Source organism: Leguminivora glycinivorella, chromosome 15, assembly GCF_023078275.1.
Source record: "Leguminivora glycinivorella isolate SPB_JAAS2020 chromosome 15, LegGlyc_1.1, whole genome shotgun sequence".
Classification (NCBI taxonomy): Eukaryota; Metazoa; Arthropoda; class Insecta; order Lepidoptera; family Tortricidae; genus Leguminivora; species Leguminivora glycinivorella.
The window spans coordinates 1,539,770-1,563,086 of record NC_062985.1 but is presented as its reverse complement, the minus strand read 5'-3'; the positions used below and the strand labels follow the sequence as shown (position 1 = coordinate 1,563,086).

At 38.3% G+C, this 23,317-nt stretch overlaps 2 protein-coding genes across 12 annotated transcripts in view; one reads left to right on the top strand and one right to left on the bottom strand.

Annotated features, from left to right (window-relative positions):
* The window catches only part of LOC125233762 (tropomyosin-2), a 42,753-nt gene extending 24,275 nt beyond the window's left edge, over positions 1-18,478 (bottom strand). For 3 of the 11 annotated variants that reach the window (XM_048139843.1, XM_048139842.1, XM_048139853.1), the window contains exons 1-3: positions 18,333-18,476; positions 3,582-3,732; positions 2,644-2,769 (exon numbers count right to left, since the gene is read on the bottom strand). In XM_048139843.1, coding sequence (XP_047995800.1) covers positions 2,644-2,769; positions 3,582-3,695 — 240 coding nt within the window. In that variant the 5' untranslated portion in view covers positions 3,696-3,732; positions 18,333-18,476. Of the gene's footprint in view, positions 1-2,643; positions 2,770-3,206; positions 3,309-3,581; positions 3,733-18,332 lie in introns of those variants that run through there. The other 8 variants (XM_048139844.1, XM_048139845.1, XM_048139841.1 and 5 more) reach the window with 7 other exon arrangements.
* The window catches only part of LOC125233768 (beta-ureidopropionase-like), a 494,359-nt gene that overhangs the window by 419,042 nt on the left and 52,000 nt on the right, over positions 1-23,317 (top strand). The window lies entirely within an intron of this gene.

Here is a 23,317-nt window from a genome sequence, read left to right as displayed (position 1 = left end):
ATTCTTGATGATAGAAAATTTCATCATCGTGTCCGATGAAAATATTGAGCTGCCGAAGGCCAGACCCGGGTAATCGGCGCAGCGCCGCCGCCTGCGGCTCTCGCGCTCCGCCAACACCTCCGTGCACACACTGGTGCAGCGCAGCCGGGCCAGCTCCGCCGTCTCCGGGTCATCATCCGACGCATCCGCGAGCGCGGGCATCTCTGCACCGTCTCCCGCCGACCTCTCTTCTTTATTAGAAAAATCATCGTCCGAACTATCGCGCAATTCTACGCTCGCTATTATTTTATCAAATTCATCGTCATCGTCAATATTCGAAAATTCCTCTATTACGTTTCGATTCGAAAGTGTATCGTCACGGTTCGTCCTTGTCACTTGTTGAGATTCACTAACACTATTGACACAAGGCACAACATCGTCTGTTTGACTGTTTAAGGTCACTTGTTTGGACGGATCGTTCGCGTTTGTGGGGGCGGGCGCGCGGTCGCCCCGGAGCCGCGGGTGGTGTTGGTGCCCCCTGCGCCGCACGGGGTGCGCCCGTGGGCGTGGGGCGCGGACGCGGACATCTCTGCTCGAGGCGCGCTCCCGCTCCGGCCGCGCTGGCTCAGGCGGCCGCCATGTTGACTGGCGTCTGCATCGTCCGGCCGCGCGCGGCGCTGCCGTCGCCACACTGCTGCCATCTTTTGTTTAGCTTTCCGATCTGCTTTACCGACCGAGCGGAAACTTTTTGTTTACTCTGTAGCGCGCGAGTTGTAAAAACTTTCTGTTGTTGATATTAAATAAACTGTTCTTAAAAGTCCGTTTCAAGTAGTTTTACCGAAATTCATTATAGCGGATAAATGTTTAAGGCGGTAAATAATGTGTAATGAGACTTAAAAGAAATCAATCACTCAATCAAAGCGATTGATTGAGTCGATAGAAATCTCACTCATTCAAAAGGCACGTCGATGTGGGCGCGTCTATTTTTACCGAAACACCGGGCATCGGGGCCATATTGGGTATCGGACGCCGAAAATAACCCCGCGAGCGTATCTAGCCCCCTGGAGCGCGTATTAAACTAACGTTATGCACCGAACGGCATCATAAAACTACTACCAAACGCCGAAAGTCGGTAGCTGGCAAACAATTTTGTTTCTGTCATCCTACGTCATTTCTTTGTCACCAAAGGAAAATGGATTCGAACGTCTTTATCAGTTTCAAATTAGAGTCTACGTTCGTTTGAAACGACTTTGCACGTGTTACTGATTATGATAAAAACAATAAACAAAATAAAAGTGCCACCTACCCGCACGATTTACTTATGGTAGCCTAGAAAATAAAGTCTACCTAACCAATAAGAAATTAATCAAATAATTACTGATGCATCATTTCAGAATACCATTTTATTTTCGTTGGTATTCGTAAGGTAAATTTAACTCGAAGTAGGTTACCATAACCATAACAGCCAGCTGAACTAACAAACATAAAATTGGGACGTAAGCTGAATGAATATTTTTTGTACCTTATTCAATATTTTTCAAAAAATACTTCAGTTATTATTATGGACGCAATTGTACCTAGTAATATGTATTAGAGGTACACCTAGGTGTCACAGCTTATATGTGCCTACCTTCTGAAATCGAACACTATTATAAATGTGATCATCGCTGTCTGAATATTTGGATTGCTGCATGATGAAGTTAAGAAGTTACGGTACGCCTAGGTTCGCCTTAAGTATGTGAAGAAACTCTCGTGTACAGAATGTGTATATACGACCGAAAACATTGGCATTGTTTTAACTATTTCAACCCTCGGGAATGTATAGTAGGTACAGTGCGACATAAAATTGTAGAAATTGAACTTAAACAGGGTCAAACAACTTCGTCACAAATAAATCCAATTTTCTCCTCCACCTTGCGTTCTCCCAGCATTCGCGGCGGCTCATGGGAGCCTGGGGACTTCTTCGCTGGGGACTTTATTATTATTATTACTTCAACTTGCCTTGTTAGTATGTTAGTGTGCGTCAAAACGTAGAAGCTAAATTTGACCCACTTCCCGGTTTCCGATTGAGCTGAAATTTTGCACGCATATGTAAATCACGTGACAATGCAATATTATGGTCTTATCAGGGGCGGCTCACTCCGCGATCCTTTCGCCGCGCTACAAGTACATGCCGGCGGCCGCGAGTTCGCGGCCCATTCAGTGGCGACGACCTTCGCGCGGCGCAATAGAATTCAATGTCGTCTGCACGCGTGCGGTCCGTTTGTTAATGTAGGTAAGAATTTAGAATGGCGGCGTTTTGTGAACATCAAAGGAGTGAGCCTTCTGTACTTGTACTATTATATATTCTGTGGTCTTATGGAGCTTGATCTGATGATGGAGCAGAAAGGTGGTCATACGAACTCTCTGTCATGAAACGTCGTATCCCCATCGAGTAAGGGGTTTTTAGAAACGTCTCGGAGAGCAGTAGACGACTGTTGAAAGATAGGTACAGTCGGCGATAAAAGCTTGTGCCAAAGATGAAATTTTTGCAAAAAACTTATTTTTATCGAAGAATAGTTTCGTATTTAACTATTTCACGTCAAACATCTTCTGACAGTTATAAAGAAAATGTCGTCCTCATTTCTACTATTTTACGTCGCACAACAAATCTAGAGTACTCACGTTCTGCAGAGCCTTCTCCTTCTCCTCCAGTTTGCCGTTGACCTGCATTAGGGACTCCTGGGTCTGGTCCAGGTCGTTCTCGATGGCCTGGATCTTCTTCTGGAGCTGGCGAGCCTCCTCCTCGGCCTGCGGGGAGAGATTTATTAGTGGGAATAGTTTAATGACATCCGGTTCGAAGGACCACTTTGTTTAGGTTTGCTATAACTTTAATAACTTCATAATTTATGGCACTGTGGTGTCTGTGGCATCAGTCTCTTTCCTGGACATTTTGGACGATTTATTTCACTCATAAAATGGTTACAAAATGTATTACATTCTATCATATTGACAATAAGTAACGTTTAGGAAGGTAATACCTGAAAAAGTTTTGGCCTAAACTAAAAATGTAGGGAAGCAAAGTTATATGCTTGTGTACTCTTGTGGTTTTGAGGCATTTTTTCTTCTATAAAATCGCAATCCTTTTCCGTGCTGTTCGCACAATATGATCGCGTGGTCCAACACGTTGACCTACTTTCTCGGCTGTAGAACTATCTTCAAGGAGGATATCCTTCAAGGATCCTTACCTTCTCAGCGCGGAGGTTGGCGTCCTTGGCCTGCTGCTCGCACATGAGCGCGCGGTCCAGCGCGTTGTCTTACTTCCTCGGCTGTAGAACTATCTTCAAAGAGGATATCCTTCAAGGATCCTTACCTTCTCAGCGCGGAGGTCGGCGTCCTTGGCCTGCTGCTCGCACATGAGCGCGCGGTCCAGCACGTTGTCTTACTTCCTCGGCTGTAGAACTATCTTCAAGGAGGATTTCCTTCAAGGGTCCTTACCTTCTCAGCGCGGAGGTTGGCGTCCTTGGCCTGCTGCTCGCACATGAGCGCGCAGTCCAGCGCGTTGTCTTACTTCCTCGGCTGTAGGACTATCTTCAAGGAGGATTTCCTTCAAGGATCCTTACCTTCTCAGCGCGGAGGTTGGCGTCCTTGGCCTGCTGCTCGCACATGAGCGCGCGGTCCAGCGCGTTGTCCTTCTCCAGCTTCATCGCCTGCATCTTCTTCTTGATCGCGTCCATGGTGGCGGTTTGTTTTATCTATTCCCTGGGTCAAAGTCTGTGGACAAGGGAATGAAATTTAGTATTGAAACTGGCATTAAAATACAAGAAATGTCACTGTGTAGGTAAAGTAAGGTAGTGCAGATAAATCTAATTTATATACAATACCTATCATGTATTTTTACAAGCTTTTATTCAACTTGCCTGGTTGTCAATAAATATGTTAGTTATAGTGAAAAACTCAAAACGTAGAAGCTAAATTTGATCCACTTCCCGAAACACCACAAATGATGGAGGTGTGTTGCCGGCCTTTAAGATGGGTGTACGCTCTTTTCTTGAATTAGCTACATTTTCCGCGACATTTACGATATGGTGTAACCTATTCAAAACGTCAAAATATCTTAGTAGATGCTCTAGTCTTTAATCTTCTTCAAAACGGTAATCCAACGGAATGACCGAAGGAATGCTTATGAGCCTGTTTATGATATGATAATACCAGATTAAATCCTTTATATTTGAAATGTAATGTACCTAATACCTATTCAATGCGGTTAACTTTCATGCATCGACTTCTTACCGTTGTGTTTATCGTTTTCTTTTGTTTAAAAAGATATGTATGAATTTGAAACCGTGTTTTGTTATCTAGCAGATAGGTACATATACTACTGCATCCATACTATGTGTATTATAAATGGGATAGTGTGTGTGTCTGTTTGTTTGTCCGTCTTTCACGGCAAAACGGAGCGACGAATTGACGTGATTTTTTAAGTGGAGATAGTTGAAATAATGGAGAGTGACATATTAAGCTAGTTTGTAAATATTTGGTTAAATAATTAGGTATCAATGGTATCATTATTGCTTGTTAGTTGCACTCGCGTAATTTCTGCCGCGCAATTTCGGTTCTGATTAGGTGGGAACATACAGAAATTTCAATTAGATAGGTACCTTACCTATTATAAAAACAATATAATAATATGCGGACGGGCATGTCGCTCCCGGATAGGTCTATATAGTCACGCGAGGCGTTGTCTCTCGCATTCAGACGCTGCTTAAATCATCTGTCAAGATGTAAGAGGCCTTATGAGTGATGATAATAATATAAAACATATATATTGAAGACATACGGTCCTACGATTCTCTGTCCAAACCTCTAACGACCGCTGACCCTGCTTAACCGAACAAGCGTGAGTTATGGTTTGCAACGGCCCGCTCAAGTTTCAAGATCAATGCACCCGGGCTAAAAATAACACATTTTAAACTTACTTAACACTATAGCTGTGCCCGCGGCTTCGCTCGTAATTAAAATTCGAAAATTGCGGAATTCTCAATACATTCTTCCACACCCATTTTAGGCAAGTGGGGGATTGGAAAGAGACAAAAATTAGCCTATGTCACTCTCCATCCCTGCAATTATAAATATCCACTTAAAAATCGCGTCAATTCGTCGCTCCGTTTTGCCGTAAAGACGGACAAACAAACAGGCACACACACTTTCCTATTTATCATTTCAGGATTTCTTAACTGAGAACTAGAAAGTAAAGATTATGGAGTATGGTAGTGGTAAACACGGGTCGTAAAAGAATGTAGAATGTAATTAGTATTATTTTGCAAGAGTATAATAGTAGATTTACAATACAAGTGCGGAAGAAAATAAGTTCGAAACGAGTGTTTTAAATCGACACGAGTTTCAATTTGAAGTATACACCGTGGGCCCTATTTAGTATAAACATTCGTATTTCAATCAATCAATCATTGTTTTATTGCAAGAGTATGGTTTTACATAAGATGATAATTGATAACATTATAAACCAACCTGCATTATATTTTATTGCATATTTTATTGATAATTTACATACTTACACCTAATTATATGCCTAGAATACCTAAATACTACCGTACCTACCGTACCTAAGTCTACCTATTCACTGGATTTTTTTGTTCCAATTCTTAATCAAACCTCATTTAAGAATCCGTTCAATTAAAATGCCTCAGTAAGAATCCAATACGAGCTATGGGAACGAACTACTTAACAAGCGATTAAGTTTTTCCAACAACTGTCGGTAAAGGTTAAACACCTGGGCTATTTACAAACTACCGAGCTAGTTACCGCATAAACCACTGTAAGGTGACCTTTGACCTTTTGACCACCAGAAGTCGCTTTTGACCACCAAATGTCGCATTTGACTTTCTTAAGCAACCTTAAGCGGTTGAGGTAAAAAATGGGTCTCAATCAGACAAGTCGCCGGATGGTAAGCGATCACTGCCGCCGATGAACACCAGAAGTGTTGGAGGTCCGTTGCCGGCCTTTAAGATGGGTGTACGCTCTTTTCTTGAAGGTTTTTAAGATTGTATTCGGTCCGGATATACCGCAGGAGACAGTTCAATCCATAGTTTAGCTGTTTACGTTTAGTTGTTTGGATGCAAGTTGGATGCTGAGTTGCTGGCTACTGCTGTAATTGCAAAGAGTATTGACCCTTTGCGTTCAACCCCTTCTGCCTTCAAGTACCTACGTTAAAAGTTTGGAAAAACTTAAAAAAAATTAAAGTATCTTAATTTAAGTTTATGTGGCATTTTTTTTGAGATTTAGTTTTCTGTTAGAATAAAATATAAACCTATGGATCAAGTTATATTTGTCATTAATTCAGAATTGATATAAATGTTTTGTGAATCTAAACCTGCAATGGCATCTATTTTCATAGCACTAGAACGGTAGCACCATGGTGATTAGATATTTACTAAACACAACGTATTATTTAAATGCTGATACGTTTTAAATGTCTTCGTACAAGACTCATCATTACTTCGTGACATAAAGGGCAGCCAAACAAAGACTTGGCTTAAAGGACTTGCACATTTTTTTTTGTGCCAGAACAGTGGTGTCACCATGGTGTCACTGACTCCGTTGTGCACGAATGCGAGCCAAGCGTGCAGTGAGCGACCAATCGTGCGCGCCATGCGTACTCATCAACCAATAGCATTGCAGCGTTCCACCAAGGTGCATCAAACGTAGCCGGTGAAAACACGGTGAAAATACCACGAAAATACTGAACATTTTGTCACTAGAAAAGAGCGCGAAATTAAAATTTTCTATGGAACCATAAACATCCGCCCCTACTTTTTTTGAATTGGCCGCTTTTTCTAATTTTTTTCCTAGTGACCGAAAAGTTTTGACAGACTATGAGTATACGAATCAAAGATAATAGAATTTCATTACTTACATATAGTTTAATTATATGAATTGCCTTTGAAATCTTTAACAAATCTCTATTATTGTATTATAGCTTAATTTTTAAGGTAATAGACATATTTTATTTTGAATCTAACAGCTTTATAGTAAGTACCTATCTCTGCAAATTATCTGCAAAATATTAATAGGGTTATAGGTCTACTGATAGGTCTTCACTCAGTTGCTGATTTTGGGGGTCAAAGAAAACCGAATTTTAGATGTGTATGTGGTATAGTTGTAGATGTGGGCATCAAGGCCGCTAAGTTAAAGTTGGACTGGGCTGGACATGTCTGCCGTATGAACCCGGAAAGGTGGGCCAAAATGGTGACAGACCCCAGTCTGTCACCATTTTGGCCCCAACCCGCGGAATACCATAGCCGATGCAGGCCGGGTTCGGACACACCAAACGACCAGGAAGCATTCTACTTAAACTGGTGGGAAAACGCTGACAACAGGGTCCAGTGGAAAAACGAGCGGAGTCAGGGGAGGCTTTTGCCCAGCAGTGGGACACTAAAAGAGGGTAATAAAAAAAAATCTTTCGTAAAGTGTGAATAAGTCCTTTGGCATTACGAGCATAAAATACCTAATTATTTTTTCCGCAAATTATGCAGTTGGAGGTGATTCATAAGAAAGCGATTTGAACCGTGAGTCAACTCACACATTCACAAAAAGAAAACAGGATGGTCAGTTTGGTCGGAGGCTGATTGCTTCACAACATTCAATAACAAATGTTTTATCAATGATTCATTAAATCTAAACTCTCCCAAACAAGTTTGTCAATAAATAAGAACAAAGAAAACTATTATGCATCCTTTTCTTTAGGGTGCTAGAGAAAAGGATACCTATAGTTTTCTTTGTTCTTATTTACTGACAGACTTGTTTGACAGAGTATACATAGATTATTTGTAAGAATTCATCGACAAAGCGATTACTTTTAATTTCAAATCCCAAGAGTAAGAAACAAATGGTGTCTTCTTTAAAAAAAAAAAGAAAATTTCCGCACATACATATTTGAATTTGGCCATAGTGACAATAATGTTTGTATTTTTTGTATCTCAATGACATAATAAAATACATTTGTTGTTTTCTATTAACAATTTTCCTAACATCAATCAATTAAATTTACCAATAACCGACATCATCAGGATGTAAAAACAAAGATTAGGTCACTGCACTTCGAATATTACCTACATTTGAGAAGTCCGAAAAGAATACGAATTCTTTTAAGTGAAATTACTGACCGTTACAATATACATACACCGTGTAAAGTAAATGCCTACAAACATTTAAACCAGATTTACATTTTTTAACACATCAATGACGAAAAGCGAAAATAAATATTGTACATATCTTCTGCATAGCAAGCGGTCACCGTATCCTATGTTTTTTTCTGATGTGTATGAAATATAAACTTTTATTCACTGTAGACAATTTATTACAAAGCTTATCGCTGAAATTTGAAACATGTATTTTTAAATGGTTTGTAAAATGTTTTTTCCCCTCACTAGCTCGGAAACACGTGTTTTGTCCTTTAATACCAGCGGGTAAAAACGCATTTTATCCACTAGTGGGTAAAGTAATTTGACCTTGAATAAAGTCAAAATAACTGCTTTAAAATTGATAAAAGTAGGTGAATCCAGTAATAAAGATGATTTACCACCTGTGGAACTACTGTAAGCAGTGATAAACGCATTTTTTGCGTTGTAGTTTCCTCGCTATAGTGAGGGGAAAAGTTTTGTGTTACACTCGGGTGCAAATGTATTTTACTTCTCGTGTGTTAAAAAACTCGGAAGTTCAGGATTCTATTCTCGAACCACTCGCTTCGCTCGTGGTTCAACTATAGAATCCTTTCACTTGCTCGTTTTTCAATTCCACACTCGGCGTTAAAATACAACTTTGCACCCGTGTATAACAAATAACTATTATATTCAACTCGCTGGAAAGGGGGCTGTAAGTTTTATTTAGTTGTGATTCTTAAGTAGGCTTGTCAGTAAGAACCTGTGGTAAGAACTAAAGAAGGAATGTCACAAGGCTTAAATCATAGGCCTAACGCCAGACCGGTTTCCGCAGTGGTCCTCAAACTGTTGTTACAATGTCAAATACCTACAAGACAGACATAAATATTATGTCTATGGGTCCAATGAAAATGCCCATTTATAAGTCATAATTTAGGCAGCGCACCTAGTGCACTGTAACTATACATAGCAAAGACCTAGATTTTTATATTTACAACGGGAAATAATGTAACTTTCCTCAAATTTCTAGTGATCAAATTTCCATCTTCTGTAAAAAGTTCTAGATTTAAGTAAGTGTTGGCAACCATGGCGCCACACGTCGAAAGCGCCATCTAGCGACCATGAAGGTACTACGGGGAGCCGCTACAGCGCCATCTGTCGCGGAGCTACGTCACAGGCCAGGTAGCTGGCCTCCCCGCCTACCTGGACTGGCAGCCGACTTCGGCGGGGACACCGAGCTGATAAAAGCGGCTGCACGACCTTCAGAGGCCTCTTGTTCCGGCGACGTCCGTTAGGGTTGAAACAAGTTCATTTAATTTGTAATTAATTGTTGTTGATTAAATAAAAGTATTTCGTAGTCCAGTGTTTTATATTTACTTCATAATCAGAGTAGTTTACATCAGAAGTGTTCTTACCTTCGTCCAAATGGGTAAGCGTAGTAAACGCTCAAAAACTAAGCGGAAGCGGCAGCGGTCGAGTTCGAGTTCATCGAGCGCCATTAGCGTGTCTACCGAGAGAACTCCGTCACCTCCGCCACCAAAGAGGAAAAAGGTATCACATAAAGCTGATGCCCAAACAGTGAGTACAAACAATACTCCTACCTTGAATAATATGATACCCGAGTTTAATCCACTAAATGATGACGTGTGTGCTTGGCTCAATATAATCATGAACTACGCGCGAACCTTTTCATGGACTGACGAAATGACCCGATATCAGGCGTTGAATAAACTAAAAGGCCCCGCGAAAGTATGGTACGATTCTCTCTTACGAACCGATTGTTCTTGGCCCTCGTGGAAATGGGACGATTGGAATAAAAAGTTAACTTCCAGTTTTCAACGGCGTCGAAACATGTTTGAATTACTAAAAGAAATTGTCGATAACAAGCCAAACGATAACCAATCTCTTTATGAGTTCTTTTTTGAACAAAAATGCAAAATTGATAGGTTATCGTTAGGTTTTTCTGAACAAGATGTAATTTCTATAATCGTGGGGAATATAGGAGATTGCGGTATAGGCGCGGCTGTTGAATCTACAAATTTCGGAACTTGTGATAACTTAGCGAGTTTTTTACATGGTCGCGTGTATAAACCGTCGAAAAACGTGAAAAATGTAGGCGCGGTTTCTCGTGAAGTTTCAACGAAAAGTGAAACGCAGTCGACCACAAATCAAAAAAGTGAGACGCAATCATCTGGATCTTCAGTTTCACCTAGTGTACCTGAACGATCCACCACGACACGTAATAATAATACACAGCAACGAAAACAGATCAAATGTTATAATTGTGGCGGTAATCATACTAGAGCAAATTGTGACAAGACTACCAATAAAAAGCAATGCAATTATTGTAACAAGCAAGGACACTCAGAAACCGAATGTTATCATAAAAAGAATGCAGTTAAAATAGAAAGACAAGAAACTAAATTCCTATCTACCCCCAATCCACAGAATAAATTCATAAAGCAGATTCGTATGAACGATTTTGAACACAAAGCGTTTATAGATTCCGGTAGTAGTTGTTCACTCATATCAACATCTTTAGTTAATAAACAAGACTTGAAAAAAATTCTGCTGCCCTTGCCTGTTACATTGCATGGCTATAAAAAACAAAACACTGACACGATTACGCATAAGATAACAGTTGATCTGAAAATTGATGCGGTTTGTTTAACAGGAATAGACTTTTACATTATGGACGATTTAGCAGATTGTGACATACTTATTGGTAGGAACGTGACCGAACGAGATGATTTAATGTACTCAAGAGTAGGAAATTCATTGAAGTTTGATTATGCGGCTTCATTCAAAGAATTTTGTCATAAAGTGAACGATCTTGAGTTAGATACTGATTCGCACCAGAACGAATTGATAGCGCTTTTTAGAAAGTATGACGGTTGTATTGCGGCAAATATCAAGGATTTAGGTAAAGTCAACGGCCATGAAATGACAATTAACTTAACGAGTCCTCAACCCGTTCAATGCAGACCCTTTAGAGCCTCAATTCCAGATCGAAAAATAATTCGGGAGATGGTAAATGAACTAGTAGAAAATAAAATTATTCGTGAAAGCAAATCGCCTTATGCAAGTCCAGTTTTGCTTGTCAACAAAAAGAACGGTGAAAAAAGGCTCTGCGTTGACTATCGGGCTTTGAATAAAATCACAGTTAAGGACAAATATCCCATGCCCCGGATTGAGGAACTCATAGATAGACTTCAAGGTCATAAATGCTTTACGAGTTTAGATTTGAAAAGCGGATATTATCAAATCGCGATGAGTGAAGAATCAATACCTAAAAGTGCGTTTGTCACCGAAGACGGGCATTGGGAATTTTTAAGGCTCCCGTTCGGCTTAGCCAACGCGCCTAGCTGCTTTCAAAGTATGATGAATAAGGTTTTGGGCAATTTACGGTTCGGAAATGTTATTTTGTACTTAGATGACGTTTATTTAGTAACTGAAACAGTCGAGGAGAATTTGAAACTTCTAGAGGAGGTTCTTAAGATTTTTAAAGAAAATGGACTGACTTTAAACCTGAAGAAGTGTCATTTTTTCAAAAAAGAGATTGATTTTCTCGGATATAAAATTAAACCAGATTGCGTTATGCCAAATGATAAGAAGTTGGAAGCTGTACACAAATTTTCAGTTCCTAAAACCGTCCATCAATTGCGGCAATTTCTCGGGTTGATAAATTATTTTAGAAAATTCATTAAAGACTGTGCCTTAATTTCGGCCCCACTAACTAAATTACTGAAAAATGACACTACTTGGGAATGGAAGCCAGTTCATGACGAGACGTTTCAGTTGCTTAAAAATAAACTAACATCAGAAAGCGTTTTGGCAATGTTCGACCCTAATAAGGAAAACGTATTATATACAGACGCGAGTAGAGATGGTATTGCTGGAATACTGATGCAAGTAACAAACGAAGGCGAAAAACCTGTACACTTTTACAGTAGGCAGACTACATTAGACGAAAAAAAGTTCCATTCTTTCGAATTGGAACTCTTGGCGATCGTTTGTTCCTTGCAAAAGTTTCGTCTATATTTATTGGGGTCAACTTTCAAAATTGTTACCGATTGCAATGCAGTTAGATTTGCCCTGTCTAAAAAAGAGATAATTCCCCGGATCGCACGTTGGGTGCTATCCACGCAAGAGTTTTCATTTGATATCGTGCATCGCGAAGGTAGTCGGATGCAACACGTGGATGCATTAAGTCGCAACCCCGTGCCATCCGGTGAAAAATCAGAAACTGAGGTCATTATGTCAATAACAGAATCGGACTGGTTGCTGTCGGTACAATTACAGGACCCAGAATTACAAAGAATTAAAGGCATTATTGAATCGGGTGACTTGGATAATAACAAAACTATTTTTTCTCAATACGAATTACTAGGTGGGAAAATTTATAGAAGAACTGCCCACGGTCGTCGCTGGGTTGTGCCAAAAAAATGCATTTGGCAAATAATTAAATGTAATCACGACGACCTGGGGCATTTCTCCGTTGATAAAACGGTTGAGCGAATAGGAAGTCAATACTGGTTCGCAAGAATGAGACACATTGTAAAAAAATATATAAAAAACTGTCTAAATTGCATCTATCATAAAAACAAAGGCGGACCTAAAGAAGGAGAATTATATCCACTTCCCAAATACGCTCAACCGTTCCATACACTGCACCTAGACCACCTAGGCCCTTTTGTGAAAACTAAAACTAGAAATGAGTACTTGCTGGTAGTCGTTGATGCCTTTACAAAATTTGTTTTTATCTCGGCTGTAAAATCAACAAAATCGTCTTGTGCAATAAAAGAACTAGAAAATATTTCAAAATCGTTCGGTAATCCTAAAAGAATAATTACGGATGCTGGGACATGTTTCACTTCGAGTGAATTCGTTGAATATTGTTCAAGTAAAAACATTCATTTGCACACCATCGCGACGGGGATGCCGCGTTCAAACGGACAAGTTGAACGCTTTAATAAAACGATTTTAGAGGCTTTAAAAACAATCGGTGCGGATACGTCAGACGATAGGTGGGACCAGTACATAAAACCTTTACAGCAGGGCTTGAATAGTACGTTCCATAAGACAATTAAAGCAGTACCGAGCGAGGTATTCTTTGGTTACCGATTGCGTATGGATAGCGATAGTTTAGCCCCAGATAATGACTGTCAACAATTAATAGACGTGACAAGGTTGCGCGAGAAAGTTGATGAAAATATTAGAGCTGACGCTGAAACACAAAAGCACAGATTCGATCGATCAAGAATCAAGGCACGAAAGTACACTGAAGGTGATTTGGTTTTAATCAGAATTCAAAGCCAAAGTAATGACGGCAAGAGTAGAAAACTGTTACCTACATTCAAAGGCCCATTTCAAGTAAAGAAGGTATTAGGTAACGATAGATATGAGGTGACGGAAGTAAAAGGTAGTGAGAGAACCGCTAAAAAGTATACAGGCATTACATCTGCAGAAAATATAAAACCATGGATAAAAATCGACGAATGGGACTTCTCTTAATTCAATTTAAAGTATGTATGCCCATGCAACTTGCTCATTAATTTCATTTTTTTTTAATTTGATTGGTTTCACCCCTATATTTATAGCTTCTTATAAAAGCAATAATTCTAAAATACGCAAGTAACTGTATGTGTTAAATATGCGTTGTTTCGATTCTCTTCTATCTCTCTCCCGTTCTTATAGTTTGATTGAAGTGCCGTGTTGGCAAGGAAAATAAAAATTTGATACAATAAATAGTAACTTTATTAATTTTTTCCATATAAGAATACAATATTAACTTAAAGTATTAATATAATTGCGAGTCAAGATGAAATGCATTATTTACGGGATCATTACGATATGCAAATATTTTTATCATAACTGTCATTCAAGTTAAGCTTGAAAATCTTAAGTGCGGCGAAATGCCCTTTAAGTGCAAGTTGCTCCGATGTAGAAAGGCCAAAAAACTAAGTGCGGCTACAGCCCTTTAGTCGGTGCCTAGACTCGGGACTTGAATGGAGTGATGAGGAAATTTTGCTAGTCGGGATGTTTTCCGTCAAATCATTGAACAATATATACTAATTATGTTTTGGTGTGTTACAGCATTTCATCTGAACTCGTGAGGTGCCCGAGGCGGGCCCCTTGCAGGAGGGCCGTGTTGGCAACCATGGCGCCACACGTCGAAAGCGCCATCTAGCGACCATGAAGGTACTACGGGGAGCCGCTACAGCGCCATCTGTCGCGGAGCTACGTCACAGGCCAGGTAGCTGGCCTCCCCGCCCTACCTGGACTGGCAGCCGACTTCGGCGGGGACACCGAGCTGATAAAAGCGGCTGCACGACCTTCAGAGGCCTCTTGTTCCGGCGACGTCCGTTAGGGTTGAAACAAGTTCATTTAATTTGTAATTAATTGTTGTTGATTAAATAAAAGTATTTCGTAGTCCAGTGTTTTATATTTACTTCATAATCAGAGTAGTTTACATAAGTCTATGCTTTTTCTGTTTAGCACTATGGTTGACAGGTAGAGAATGCCATAAGGCACTAAGTCCGCCATTTGTACTTTCTTTTATTGTGCAATAGAGTTTAAATAACTTATTTTATTATACCTATAACTTTTTGAACGGTTTGCTGGGAACAATAGCAATTCTACATATATTTTGTTCTTGTAAGACTGTGCACGATAATTTGGTTTTATGTCCCAGCTTATATTTTTTTAGTAATCTAAGCGGATTAAAGATTGACAACCACTCATCGTATAGCCATCGCGTTTAAGAAATATTATAATCCGAATACGGTAAGGTCAGTATGCACGTCCGAAGCGGTGAACATCTGCATTCCTTCCGTGCATTATGCGTTTATCTGCATACGTAGCTTTATGTTTATCGTTATAGTCACGAGAATCTTGATAAAGTTTCTATTATTAGAATTAAATAGTTGTCTTGGAAAATGTGTTGCATTGTATCTTAATGTACATCTAAATTATATAAAAGAAGAAACTGACTGACTGATTGACATATCAACGCACAGCCGAAACCGCTGGTCCTAGATACTCCAAATTTGGTACGTAGGTTCTTTATAAGGTGTAGAGGAGCACTAAGAAAGGATTTTTTAAAATTCACATACTAAGGGGGTGAAATGGGGGTTCAAAGATTACTTTTGGTACGCAGGCGAAGCCGCGGGAAAAGCTAGTAGAGTAAATATATGGATTTACTGGATGAGACTAGCCCAGGACCGGGAGAAGTGGCGTACTAGAAGAGAGGCCTATGCTCAGCAGTGGGCGATAAAGGGCTGATATGATGATGAGCAATGTACAAGTATTTATATAGAATTTTTTGGAAATTTTAATGAGGAGATTCTCTTGAAGTTATCATTGGGCACATTCTGGATTGAATTCCATACTGGATTGTAGATACTTTTGCATAGGTAGGTAGTAAACTCTTCTAACAATATTATAAGGTAAATATAAATTTTAAAAACCGTTAGCTTGCAATTTTAATTTTAAATTTGATGGACCTAAGTAGTTAATTAATAATGTTCAATTACTTAAACTGAGCTTGCTCAATGCGACATATTTGAACATGAAGTTATACACAATGTAACCAGATGAATTGCAAAAATTCTAAATATTAAGGATAACCATATCTAAATAATTTGACTGAAACCTAACTGAAGAAATACTCAGTGATCGATAATGACATTAATGACATCTAAGTATTTAGTGTACATATTTAATAAATTTACCCTGAATTTTTGCGTTTATATCTATAGTTTCCAAGCAATCTTTCACTTATTATATTGCCTTAGCCTCTTATCGCATTAAAAAAAGATAATGCATGGGGGCAAAAAGATTAACTATTCAGAGAAAACAAATGTAAAACAATTGAATCTTTAACCCATTTCACATACTTAGAACATTCATCAATGCTAGTGATAGTAATAAATAGTATTTTTATAAACTAAATAGTTATGCATTGTGTTGTGTGCAAATTCTCTAGAAGTGTTGTCATTGTTTCGCGCTGACGCAAGACGCTGCGCTGCACCAATTGGCGACCATCCAAAAAGCACCCAGTTAATGGCCACTTGTCAGCTATAAGTAACTATAACTATCTATAACTATTTATTTGTATGGACGATTAGAGAGATTCCGCCCTAATTACTGATTGATCGGTTAGAGCTAGGTGTTTCGAGATTGAAGGTCTGTGATGCGTCCAAATGCGTTGGTAAATTGCTATTTCGTTTCGGAAGATGAATTAGACACGGGCAGTGAAATATTTTGTAGTCTGGCGGCGAGTTGACTATACTTTAATACTTCGTTTCCTAAGTTTTTTTTAAATTTAATTTTGCAATTTACTATTTTAACAAAGTTCTTTAACACTAAGTACCTATAACAGTTTTGACTGTGCCGACTGGTATCATATTGTAATAAATATGTATTTAGGTACCTACTTAATAGTAACACATTGATGTAATAAATAAATTAATCAGTGTAATTTTCTCCTAACCTGCGTTATAATAAAATTTGACAATATTTTCGAATAAATTCGCAACAATTTTACACAATAATTCGCTTATAATCGCCCATAATTTGTTTTTTTTTTTATCATGAAATAAGGCAGCAAACCAGCAGACGAGCCGCCTGATGTGAAGCAGTCATCGCTGCCCATGGACATAAGCAACATCAGAGGAGCCACTTATGCGTTGCACCTTTGAGAACCCTAAATACCTGTTTCCACAGCTTACTGATATTACAGTTTATTTTAATCCGAAAAATTAAGGTCAGATCATTTACATGAAAGAATGTCATTAAAATCAATATAAAGGAAAGCGTCGCAACACTCGCAACAGTAACCTCGAATAACTTTGACTTCGCTCACCAAGTATAGGTAAATATTTTCCGGTATTCAAGTTTTATACGTTTAAATAATTACAACGATTTTTTTTTTCTAGAATTTATACATAGGAGTTCACAAACAATCTACGTAAGTAGGTATACCTTACCACCATTATAATGTACAGCTTCTAGTGTCTGATAAAATGTGTCAACTGTTGGATCAATGTCCAGGACCGGGACGCGTTGCGATTTAAAAAAAAATGTGATTTGCATCGCTAAAGTTACTTAAGCTTGTTTGACTTTGAAGTAACATATAATAAACCATTACGGTTATCCATAACGGGCATTGATTTTATCGCGACTTATTACAACTTAATGAATCGTGCTGCCCAAATTAGGAAGGTGATCGTATAATACCTGTTGACTGAGTTGAGTATTGTGTCAAGGCAGAATGTATTCATGTCAAAGCCTTTAGGGTCGTTGTCAAAAAAAAAAAGTATTTATACCTAATAATTACCTATGGTTTTGTACGTCGTTATCGAAGATCATGTAACATTAAATTTCAATCCATACATAGGTACCTAATTATTTTCTATAGTTTAGAATGTATTCATATTCATACAAATTTTAATTATAAGTCATGTTTGTATATAATTAATTAATTATGTTCTAAATAAATTTGATTCCTTGATCAAGCAAGAATCCAATACCTATCGATATCTGACAAATAAAATGTATTTTTTTCTATAACTGTAACAGAAAATTCAAAACTATTCAGAATATTTCATTTATAAGATTTCCCCTCGGTATCCTGATTTACTGCCATCTAAATTTAACTCGGCTGAAAAAAAGTTTATCTACCGCTCCGCGCATGCGTCTAGCGCCCCCGCACACGCTCGCACGCCATTGGTCGGCATCCTGGCAGGCTGCCAAAAGCGCGGCAAAACTTCGCCATAGAAATTTTCTATTGGCCGCCCGAAATGTAACCAAGCACCGCGGTATTCAAAAATAGAACGAGCGATTACAAAACTTCTGGCCGCTTTCCCGGACTAATTATTGAAATACCGGTTATAAGTTTACGTGTTTTAACTGTTTGCTTAGTACTATATTTAAGCAATGGTATATAGATGAATACTTAATACATTGCTAATATAAAAACACATTAAAATTTCAAGTGATAAATGAAATAATAAAATTGACACCGGCACTAAATTCGCATAGTTTTCATATCGTTTAATTACGAATCGAAAATCCAAAACCTTTTTTTTTTTAATCCTATAATTTTCCAAATCACTGCACTACCTACTTACCACCAACACTTAAATAAAAAAAAAAAAACACTTTTTTCACGGACACTATGGCACGGTTACTTACATGTCGAGTCGACGCGGGCTGTGGTGCGACTGGCGAGCTGACGGCGCTCTGTTGCTGGTGTCGCCTTACGGCCGCGTAAGGAGATGGCGATCTTCCCCGCTCCGAGAATAAGTGTGAAGGAAAGCCTTTACAATTGCGATTAAGTTGGCAATTGGGTCTTCAGAAAGCTCTCCTCTGAGCACTAAAATTATGGAAATTGTAAGTAATCTCGATGACTCGAAAATTTCAGTTTCTGAATCTGAAGGCTAGGACCTCCAATTACATTGGCAATAATTTCTACTGTTACACACCCATTGAATATGAAAATCGTTTGCTTCATAGAAATAAATTGTTTTTATACGAGGATATTTTTTGTTATCCTAAACGATGGCTTTTAGCTAACAATTTACTTTGAAGAAGAATACTCACTTAAAACCCAGCCAAATTGCTGTGCCCACATGTGCCTAACTTATTATTTTATCATCCATCCATACTATCCATACTCCATATATATATATATATATATATATATATATATATATATATATATATATATATATATATATATATATTATATATATATATATATAATATTATAAATGCGAAAGTAACTCTGTCTGTCTGTCTGTTACGCTTTCCCGCTTAAACCACGCAACCGATTTTGATGAAATTTGGAACAGACAATCTTTAGACCCTGAGACAGAACATAGGCTACTTTTTATTTCGAAAAAAAGGGACGAAGGGGTTGAAAAAGAGGTTGAAAGTTTGTATGGGATTTCTTAATTTTAAAAGATAAAACCATGAAACTTTATATTTTAGCACTTGATAAGAAATCATTAAACATCTTGATAAGGTCGAACGCGATTAATTAACATTATTTTTACCTTTTTTCTTTTTTTTTTTTGTGTGTCGTGCGGTGGGAAATAAACATTAACTAAAAGCGGGTAGATTATATTTATTTGTCTACCCCGAACATTTATATAAATTCCATACTATTCCATACTATTCCATACTATTCCATACTATTCCATACTATACTATACTATACTAATATTATAAATGCGAAAGTAACTCTGTCTGTCTGTCTGTTACGCTTTCCCGCTTAAACCACGCAACCGATTTTGATGAAATTTGGAACAGACAATCTTTAGACCCTGAGACAGAACATAGGCTACTTTTTATTTCGAAAAAAAGGGACGAAGGGGTTGAAAAAGAGGTTGAAAGTTTGTATGGGATTTCTTAATTTTAAAAGATAAAACCATGAAACTTTATATTTTAGCACTTGATAAGAAATCATTAAACATCTTGATAAGGTCGAACGCGATTAATTAACATTATTTTTACCTTTTTTCTTTTTTTTTTTTTTTGTGTGTCGTGCGGTGGGAAATAAACATTAACTAAAAGCGGGTAGATTATATTTATTTGTCTACCCCGAACATTTATATAAATTAATATCGGGTAGTTTTGTGTTGTTTACATCTCCGGTGACATTTTGCTGGGACGTCAGTCTTCCGCGACCACGGCCAGTGCAACCTGGCCGAAACGTTGGGAAAAAAGGTAAAAATAATGTTAATTAATCGCGTTCGACCTGTATGTGACTTTAAATATGTGTACAAAGCGCGAGAACTTAAAGTGTTATATCATTAAACATCTTGATAAGGGATAGGGATAGGGATAGGGATAGCGATAGCGATAGCGATAGCGATAGCGATAGCGATGGCGATAGCGATAGCGATAGCGATACGGATACGGATAATATGGGTATCGTTAGAGGGATACGGATAATCGGTCGGCGGTCTCTTACAATCAATGTGCTCTAAGACGATCGTTGTTTGCTTGCTTGAAGATTACGTTTGCGATAAGTATAAGCAAAATGTAAAAAATTGTAAGGGATAATAGAAAAAAGTACTTTTTACCCACCGATCATAGTGTCGAAATACGGGCTATGTGGGATGTTTATAAAGGTTTCCCCAGCGTATATAGAATTACCTACGCTGTGGTCGATGTGTAATATTCTACAATCATTGCAAGCAAAAGTATTATGTGCAATCGAAATAATCGCAGATAAATATACCTACAGAGAAACCTACGGTCCCTACGGATCCAAATGAAAATCTTAATGAATACTTTTATTACGCGGGCGAAGCCGCGGGTAAAAGCTAGTTTAAGTATAAATGTTTACTGTACTGACAAATAAAAATAATTACCTATCCTAATTATTTATTAAGTTTTTTTGGGAGCAGAATTAATCAAGTTTAGAAATTATTACATTAAAGATTTTTAATGTCAAGAAAGTTTAAATAATAGTCCTATAATTAATGATAATAACCATCCATACATATATCACATAAACTGTCCCTAATATTCAGATAATAAATTAAGAGTAGGTAGATTGCTTCTTTTTTACCGTTTCATAAACATGATGATTTTTAGCCTGAAAAAGGGCCATCTAATTGACATTAAAGACTTAGTTTTCGAGGAAAACAAATGAATAATAATTTCAGTCTATCATAATAATTATTCAGAATTCCTCCAAAGTCTCTTCAAGGAAAATAATTAATAACAGCTTCAGTGTAACTGAATTCCCATTTGACCCAATTCAGCAGAATCCGAACCTTGGCTTTCGACACATTTGATAAGCGGCCACAGCTATTTACGGCCAGCGAGAGGAAAACTGAATCATCAACAGCTGATCATAACAAAAGGTTTCGCGGTGTGACGACTGACGTGCTTTATGGTCTTATTTACTTAGAATTACTAATTTTTATTTATTTTGTAAAGGATGGTACAGTCACGAGGAATAATATAATACACGGCGAATGCCGTCAAAATAACTAACAAGATTTTTTACCTGGCTTTTACTCTAAGTATTTGAATTTTCTCTCATTAACCTTGTCCACGGTGTATGTTTCGATTTTGCAAAAAAATTAAATTGGTGTCTCGTGGACAACTAAAAATCACAATTGTTACTAAAATAATTAATAACAGACGTACCTAAGCACTTTGGAAAAAAAAAAGATTATCTCTATGTGTAAATTAAACCCTTATGTAGTGTAGCACATGGCTTAAGATTATTGAGTGCCTAAGTACTGCTACTCTGTCGAGCACTGGTAATTTTACCTTATCGTTGTGAAATTATGTCATGTCATGTCGCATTTTTATTTAAATTTTTGCAAAGCCGAATGCTTGTGGAAGGCGAGGAGGCCAAACACCGGGGACGATGAGGTGAAGGTCCCAATATTTAACTACTTTACTTTTTACAAATTTACTTAACTGTAGGTATTACCTACCTACCTACGAATACAGTCAGTAAAGTTTACATACAAACTTTACTGACTGTATTCGTATAATTCCGAAAAGTACAGAATGTCGAATATTGGACACGTTATTTTAGTCGCATAATGGAATTTGAATTTTTGGAATTAGCAGACTTTATGAATCAGGATTTTCTGAATCATATTTTTCGTCAGGCGGCGCTACTGCAGCGTCAGGTCTTTCTGACAGCAAACATCAAAATCCACCAATCGACATTTGTGTATATTAAATGACAGTGGTTATAAATACTCCATGTGATTCACGTCACCAACTGTATGTAAAGCAAGTCGAATCAGCCTTAATCTGCTACTTAACTATATACCAGCGTATCCACTGAAAAACTAATCTGCAGAGATAACTGGTCCCCCTGCATGGATTTTCGCAAAGAGACTTCGTTACCTCTGCAGCGCAGCGTATTGTATATAATGTACCTACCCTACCTACATAATTGCAAGCATTGATCTTCATTAAGTAAAGAAAGACACCTTAAAAAGATTCTGGGTCGGCAGCTGTCACGGACTTGGTTGAGTCACAGACGCATCGTGGAATTCGTGTGGTGTCGTAATTCCGATGTGCCGTGGATAGGTCACGGTTTGGACACATGCGTGTAAGGAGTACGTGTATTTATGTAGTTTAACCTTATATATATTTATATTGTTAATCAGCGGCGTTCAGGAGATAAGTAAACTGGGAAACTGTTTCGATTTTCGATTTCGATGCGTTGCGCCGTGATTTTTCGTCTGCACGCTGAGGTGGTTTGGCTTTGTTTTTGCAAGCAATGACACAACGAAGTATAAGATATAGGTAGGGGAGACCGAGGTTAGTTGTGACAGACGACGGTTGTGACGAAGTCGATTTTTGGGAACTTCTTAGGTATTAGCAAGCTCGCAACAGCTTTTTTAGTTCAAGTCTCGGGCTAGCAAACTCGCGCTATTGCGAACTTGCTAATCCATAATAATCATATTATAAATGGGAAAATGTGTGTGTCTGTTTGTTTGTCCGTCTTGCACGGCAAAACGGAGCGACGAATTGACGTGATCTTTTAACCTTTTAAGTGGAGATAGTTGAGAGTGACATAGGCTACATTTTGTCTCTTTCTAACGCGAGCGAACCGCGGGCAAAAGCTAGTACTTAATAAGTTCCTAAAAATAGACGTTTTCACAACTCACCTCCGTCTCCCCTCAGTAGGTATGTAATATTTATACCTCCATAAAATATTAAGACCCTTCGTTACTTCTTTTTTGGTTGTGTTGTTTAATAGAGGTCGCTGTTTTGTCTCAGCTCAGGAATCTAAGCACCTACTAGCGGATATGGACGCTGAATCCATATGAAAATAGGTATAGTTCTTCTACCTATTTATGGAATTTTAGGTAATGCTAAAGCGTGTTTAAGTTAAGGTATCGGGCCTTATTTGGTGCAGCTACATTAGGCGTAATGTCACAACTTGGGCTGTCTTTGTACTTACTCCATGTCTTTCAAATAGGAGACCTTGGTAGATTATCTGATGGCGCCACATCTCGTAAAAATAGCCATTTGGGGAACTGCATGCAAGGTTAAGACGACACTTCCGGGCCATATTTGTTTAAGAGAACAGCCAGGATAGATATAATATACAGATACACCATTGGTTATAGCGGGCTATCTAGCTAATAAGAGGGGGTTCAGCAAAAGGCGATAAAGGGCACTTTCTA